Source organism: Myotis daubentonii, chromosome 18, assembly GCF_963259705.1.
Source record: "Myotis daubentonii chromosome 18, mMyoDau2.1, whole genome shotgun sequence".
Lineage (NCBI taxonomy): Eukaryota > Metazoa > Chordata > Mammalia > Chiroptera > Vespertilionidae > Myotis > Myotis daubentonii.
In genome coordinates, this window is record NC_081857.1 from 22,763,404 (window position 1) to 22,770,920 (window position 7,517).

At 46.8% G+C, this 7,517-nt stretch overlaps 1 protein-coding gene across 3 annotated transcripts in view; it reads right to left on the bottom strand.

Moving 5' to 3' along the window:
- RASAL2 (RAS protein activator like 2) overlaps positions 1-5,053 on the bottom strand; it is a 258,767-nt gene extending 253,714 nt beyond the window's left edge. The window contains exon 1 of one of the 3 annotated variants that reach the window (XM_059673950.1): positions 4,053-5,053. In XM_059673950.1, coding sequence (XP_059529933.1) covers positions 4,053-4,251 — 199 coding nt within the window. In that variant the 5' untranslated portion in view covers positions 4,252-5,053. The remainder of the gene's footprint in view (positions 1-4,052) is intronic. The other 2 variants (XM_059673951.1, XM_059673952.1) reach the window with 2 other exon arrangements.
- Positions 5,054-7,517: the final 2,464 nt, after the last annotated feature.

Consider the following 7,517-nt stretch of genomic DNA (forward strand, 5'->3'; position numbering starts at 1 on the left):
TTATCAAATTCCCACTGTCATACTTCTAGAATTACATGGTATTTAATGCAATATAATTAATTCTCTTTTTCTTCTGCTTGCTGAAATAGTTCCAGCCTTTACAAATTTTAATAATAAACAATGAGCTGTATACTAGCTTCATAGTAACCAATGTTGATATTATATATTTTATTAATTGAATATTTTAGATAAGTCCTACTGATATTATTAAAATTAAAAACTGTATGATTTCTTGGTGATTGCTTTATTGTGATAACTTTAGTTCCAAGAATACTTCTGTGCATACACTTGCAGACCGGTCTTACTGATGGGTGCCACGCTCCAAGACGGGCACTGTTGCTAGAGACTGTATTTCAATTTCTCCCAAAGGGTGTCCTACACTCGCTATCCATTCATGGTAAAGTAGTTGACTTTAATGTTCTCATTGTTTACCAGAAAGCACAGAGAGGCTGCCTTTGCCGCTCCCGTTTCCTTTTGCTAGCCTGCTGAGCTTTTTCAGCCAATTGACTCTGCTTTGAGGCTATAAATATCTGAAAAATGTTCTGCATTTGATGCTCTTGGATTCTGCATCCATATTTAGCTGTTTGTGGCATGCCTTTGTTTAAGCTACTCTACCACTCATACAATCAGTCAGGTTAAGATCTGGATGGTCAAAGGACAGACGGATCAACATTCAACAAACACTGACTTACCCTGAGCAAGGTACCAATCTGCGAGACACAGTGACAATAAAGGGGGTGGCAAGATAGGAATGCAAAGATAAACAAGACAGATTCCCTGGTGTCAAAAATTTCATAGCCCTGACAGGGCATGGGCACAACTGATTGTAATACTGAAATACAACAAATGAAACATTTTATAACTAAAACAAAATGAAGAATAAAACAGCATAAATTTTTCTCTTAGCTATGTCTCAAAGATGTGCATTTGTGTTTTAAATATAGATCCACCTATTATAAAGCTCTGAACATATTCCAAAAAAAGTTTTCCAATCATGACAATGCACTACACAAAACTCTGGAGATTATATATATAGAGATTATCTATATCTATATAGATAATCTATATCAACTTTGGCAATAGCAAGCTCAAAACAGTGCCTAGTCTTTCAATTCTGTGAGGTAAACTATAAAATATCGTTTCTAAAGGTTTCTGTTAAGATCCTCTTTGGGGTGGGGGTACTTTTGTCATTGCTGTTTGTTTGCTTATTGGTTACAAAGATTCATGTTCTGCAGAGCATGTGAACCATAGCCAGAAGCCAGCAGCACTTAAAACAGCGCCTTTTTGCACCCTAAGTAAAATCCACATGGCTATTTCAGGTTAGATCTCAATTGAATGAGCTAGACTTGAGCAAGATCCCCATCCCCACCTTCCTATCTTGTGAAAACATTCCAAACAAATATACATCTGCCCTCAACATTCCTTCTTTCAAAACTCAGTTCACTGACCTCTTGATAAAAGTGCTCCCCAGGATCCTCTGACAATCATGATTTAAATGCATTCAGGGCTTGCCTGATGCCTAACCCCAAGAGTCGGGCTGAAATTGGCAGGCCTAGCTGTAGGTAAAATAATAGGGCAGGCCATAGAATCAGACAACTCTAAAGCTAAAATGGACCACAGATACCAATTACTCCAGATTCCACATTTTACATAGAAACTTAGACCCACAGAGTTAAAATTACTTGCCCAAAGTTAGACAACCAATTTGTGGCAAAGCCAGAACAAAAAACCAAGTTCTCAACTCCCAGTTTTATACTCAAGATTTCTTTAAAAAACATTAGACTTACACTCATCAAAGTCTCTTTAAATTGTGTAGAAGAATCCAGATGTTCCAAAGCAATCAGGATTTTGAACGCCCAAAACAAACAAATAAACAAGAACACCAAAATGAACTAGTGTTTTTCAAATTGATTTTCTACATTCTATTATTTTCCTTCAAAGCTTTTCAAAGAGTTATGCAATAGGCAACTTAAAAACTACCTAAGAACATAAAAAGCCAACTGTCATTCAGATAGTTTTGGAATATTTACCTCAAACTAAAGACAACAAAGCAGTATCCAGGATGAGTTGCTTTAGTTTAGAGTAAGGAAAGTAGCAGTTCTAGACAATAAATAAAAACAACTTCTGGTTAATTGACAGGGAAGACAAAAAAGTTACAAGGCAGTGGAAAGTCTGCAACTTGACACTGAAATGAACACTGTATGAGACAGAGACCACGTATGTATGTGTATATGCACACACATATTTAAGAATCACACACACATATTTAAGAATACACACACACCCCTCTCACAAATCTAGCCCTAGGAATGGACTACAAAAACTAACACATATTTTTATGGGTTACATGCAAAGAATGTTAGTTAACCTAGGTCTAGAAAACCCAGAGAGGATAGTTTTGGACACTGAAATACTGAATTATTATTCTTACAGTAACATGGCCCTATCTCTAACTTCATATAAAAAACAATATGCCAAAGAAGTGCGTAAGGATAGAAAAAGACTAGCCTGGGAAAACCTCAATATAAACTCTAATTCAGGCTCATTTTCAGATTCTCACCAACCTTTGCTATAAACTATCAGCTAAGTGGGATTAGCAGGTGGATGGAAAATCAGGCCCTAACGTTTTTAATCGGCTGAGAATGAACTGGGTGCCCTTGCATCACCTCCCACTTGTTGTCTGTAATTCTTCCCGTTAATTAGAATAACATCACGAAACACATACACATCAAGCCCAATACCAAGTGGTACATACATATATCCTTAAGAACTGGTTATAGGAACGGCTGGACTTTTCAGAACTGAAAGAGCCATTAAGAGATTATCTAATCCCCTCCGCTCATTTTACAGATGAAGAATCAGAGGTCGAGAAAGTGACCGGATCTGCCCCAAGTCAGGTAAGACATTTAGGAGCAGAACTGAGACAAAAAACTCCAATCTCTGCCCTCCTAGTCCTGTGAGCTTTCTCCCAGGGACAGGCTTGATGTCTTGAAATCAGCTGACCTATCCAGAGAGACAACTTCTAAGTCTTGGTCTCTCTTGGACAGAAAACACATGCCCTGTTCAGAAGGATGAAGAGAGAAAAGGTAACGACGTACTTGGCCGCTACAGGCTCAGATGTACGTAACCACAGGATAACACCCTCACGCTGTGTGTGCCCCCGGGGGCCTCAAGGTTGCTGTCTTAGACTCAGGTCAGCCCCAGGTCTAAAGTCTTTCGTGTCCATGCCAGCGAGGCGATAAAACATCCCGACCTGCCAATATTTTGGAGAGCCACTTGCTCGGTCCTCCAATGCCGGGCGATACACCCTTGGGCTGGGAGTTTTCAAAACCAGCACGGTTTCCATGAGGCCACAGGGCTCACCCTCACAGGACCTCATCATCCCCTTTTCATGAAAGAGGTGGTTACCCGGGGAACGCAGAAAGGGAAAGTTTTCGCGTGTGTGCTCATCGCTTTTAACTTGCTGAGTAGCAGCAGCCCAGTCCCTTTGCAGAGGGAACCAGACACAGCGGTGCGGTCTGCAACCGTCCACGCCAGCGGGTCTGGGCGGTTGGGTGTCTTTGGAGAGTGAGGTTCAGAAAGAGGTGACAGAAGAGCCTTTTCCCACCCAATACACACGTGCGCCGAGCTTCTTCCTATCCTGGTTTCCAGCCTCGCCTGGATCCAGAGAAAGAAAAGACCCCCCCGACACCCCCTCCCTTCACTGGATCGCATGGTGTGTTCCATCAGACCTTCTCGAGGATCGGCTGACAGTTCCCCCCAAGTCATCGCCTAAGAATGAGGTCTGCAGAGCCCAGCTCTCCCTTCAACTCACGGCCGGAGCCTGAAGGTCCGGAGACCACACTGAGTGAGACAGCGCTCTGCCCAGAGGCTCGCCCGGAGGCACTGGTCCCAAAGGCGGGGGACCCCGGGACCAAAAGGGACGTGGGAACCGGACCCAGAAAGGGGGGGGGGGGGGCTGAGCGCGGGGCTGGCACGAGCGGGGCAAGGAATGCCGGCCTCGCCAAAGGGGAGAAACACCGGCCTCTCGGACGGCCCGGCGCGGTCCTTACCGTACACGCGGACCCAGCCCTGCTGCTGGCACACCGACTCCAGGAGGATCCGGTCCAACATGCCACCCGCCACGGCCCCGCCGACGGGGACGGCCGCGTCCAGGTCCTCCGGCGGCAGCGGCGAGTCGGACTCCAGTCCCGAGAACATCTCCGGCCAGGACAGCGCCTCCGCTCCTCCGGACGCCGGGGAGAGCTCCATGGTGCCCGGGGGGGACGCGCCGGGGGGCGGGCGCAAGGCTCCGCGCCCTGCCTGCGGGGAGGGGAGGAGCGCGCGGCGGGGCAGGGACCGGGCGCCGCCGGCGGACGCGGCTCACCTCCTTCCCCGCCGCCCCCTGCCCGCGGCTCGGGCGCTGCAGCCCACCTGCAGCCGGCGAGCGGGGCCCCGGCCGGGAGGCGGGTCCAGCGTGGCCCCGGCCGCGGGGGGGTCCGGGCTCAGGTGCGGGTCCCTCCCGGGAGGAGACGAGGAAGGACCCGGGAGGGGCGGCTCGCCCGCCAGCCCCCTCAGAGCCGCCTCCCTTTAAACCCCGGCCGGCGTCTCCCGCGGCCGGAGCGGGGCTCGGACTGGGGATGGAGCGCGGCCGGCAGGGCTGGGCTGGGGGCGTCGCCGCCAGGGGCCGCCCCCTCCGACCGGCTCCCGCCGCCTCGGGGGCTCCGAGTGTCCGCTCCCTCAGCCTGAAGGGAGCCGATGGCCCCGGGTTCTCGCCCTCCTGCCCTCAGCCCCCACCCCTGGAACGAGCCGGCCCGCCCCCCTAACTCTCAAGCCACCGCTGCCGTCGCGGCTCCGGCTCCGGCTCCGCCGCAGATCCCACAAGCCCGGCAGCCGCGGCGGTGGCGGTGGCGGTGGCGGTGGCGGCGGCAGGCGGCATCCCAGGGTGATAGGCCGGAGCAATCGAGCGCCGAGCGCCGGCCGCGTGTGCAGTCAGTAATGAAGCGGAGGAGGAACTGCCGCCCGAGGCAGGACAAGTCGAACACCGAGTTATTCATCTAGCCCGTCCCGCCTCCTTTCCAATTACTTTCTTTGCAACCGCCCAGCAGCGCGAGGTCCCAGTCTCTCCAGCTGCAGCTGAAGGTGAAGGTGAAGGCGGCGTGGGGAAGGCGGAGAGGAAAGGGGGTGCGGGAAATTTAAAAAGAAAGAAAAAGAGCTTCCCTTTCCCATGTCCCCACCCTTTTCCTTGTGTGTATGTACGTACTCATTTGAACGAGTATTTCTTATTGGACGAAGGATTGGAGAGGTTGTTTTTATCTTACAGTCGCCCTGGGGGGAAACTCCCTCTGTCCCAGAGAGGAGACTTGGCAGCGGGGTCCGGGCTGTGGGATCCGCGCTCCGCGCCCTGTCCGCGCCGAGGCTGGACTTGTCATCGGTGGGGAATAGCAGGGCTAAGAAGTGTGGTGTGGATGGATGGACGGGCCTCGCAAGCACATGGACTGCCCAAAGGCCCAGTATTAACCAAACATGTTTCCCTCCTTTTTTCTTTCTGCCTTTGATCTTTGTGCAATATGTTGGCTTTTTTTCCTCTGATGATGTCACTTGAGTTTTATTTTTGGTCTATTTGTAGACTCCGTCCTCCTTGACCTTGGCTTTAATTTTATGCCCACCCACGGCGGTATTCACTAGTTCTGGTTTAAGAGCTTGCCGGCACAGTAAGAAATAGAAAAGTAACTACTTAGTGCCTTGCACATAGTAGGTCTTCAGTGTTTTTGAACATAGCTACTTAAAACGGAGCAGAAATTCCACAAGGATATGTTCCTTTTTTTTTTCTTTTTACACTTTAGGGGGGATAGGGTATTTAGTATCTCCCCTCCCCCATTTCTCTGTACTTTGTACAGAGACTGATCTACAATGGGGACATTTTCATAGTCCGGTTTTGTGGTATTCTGTTGTCTTAGTTGGTGGACTTATCAAGAGCTCTGAGGCGGCATTTGTAATTTTATTCAAATTCTTATTTAGAATAACAGTCTTTCTAAGCAGAAAGTGACCTTAGAAATTAACTCATCCTGCCTCTTATTGAACAGGTGAGGAAACTGAAGAACAGCCAGGTTACCTGGCAAATCAACCACCCGTACAAATCTCAATGAGAATGGTTACTTCAACTTTATTCCCTCAAGAACCTTTTGTGGTTAAGCTGGTTGATATGTGGCTTGGTGATATATTTGGAGTAGTCATTTTCAATATCTAGAACCCTGATTTCTTATCTGACTCCACAGTCAGACTTCCAAGTCTAAACTGTTGTATTTTTCAGTGCTTGAGTGGACAAGGGAATGTGTTGAAGCTAGGAGATTACAGGGAGGCAGAGCATTTTTATTTATACTGTTGAAGTCATGGTAACAGAAGTCAGAGAGCAAGTGAACAATGGGCATCAGATGTACAAATTTGAGTGTCTCTTTATTAGTTAATATATAAGGAATTTATTTACCCAAGCAATTATCTTTTTTTTTATTGCTTAAAGTATTACAAAGGGTATTACATATGTGTCCATTTTATCCCCCCGCCCTAGACAGTCCCCTAGCCTCCCCTATCCCCCAGTGTCTTATGTCCATTGGTTATGCTTATCCCAAGCAATTATCTTAAAGCAGCATTAGGATTGGTGTATGAAACAGGGTTTTTGTTTGTTTGTTTGTTTTTTGGGTTTTTTTTAAGCTTGCTTTCTCAGTGACATTATCCATTTTTGAGCTGAAAAGAAACCACCTAGCTTCTAAGGCAGGGGAGGGTGGGGGGAGGTGGAGAGATCAACCAAAGGACTTGTATGCATGCATATAAGCATAACCAATGGACACAGACACTGGAGGAGGGGGGGGAGGGCATGAGCAGGGAGGTGGCGGGGGGAAAGGGGGGATGAGGACACATGTAATACCTTAATCAATAAGGAAAAATAAATAAATAAATATTTTTTTAAAAGAATAAAATGTGCCTTTCCTTTAAAAAAAGAAAAGAAAAGCTTCTGCCAACCCCCAGTAATCCTACTTTCTTCATCCAGATTCTCCAAATCCTGGTCCCTGCTTCACCTCCCCATCCTAACCTCAGATGAGCTGCAGTGGTTATCTAGTTGCCTAAGTAATAGTATGTCTGGAATTTACCTAATGTTTATAATTTAAAGAGAAAATATTTTAATCACCTGAACAATAATTCTACGAGACAAACAAAGCCAATATTTTTTAAATATCCATTTAGCCAATGAAAAAAATATTGGAGCATAGAATTCTATTAAGCAATCTACCTAAACATAGCTAGTTAGTAGACAGATTAAAACCCTTGTCTCCTAATTTTTTAATTCACTGTTAGATCTAAACGCCTTAAGAGTCTCCTTCACCTCTTGGAAGACAGAGTTGTTCTAACACTTCAGAGCCAAAGTAAATATTTAATGGTTTTTGCAAATTATTATCACTTATGAAAAATATTGAAGAAAAACAAAAGTGATAAACCAATTTGCATTGTTGGGAGGCAGTTAATCCTACTTGGATGTATAC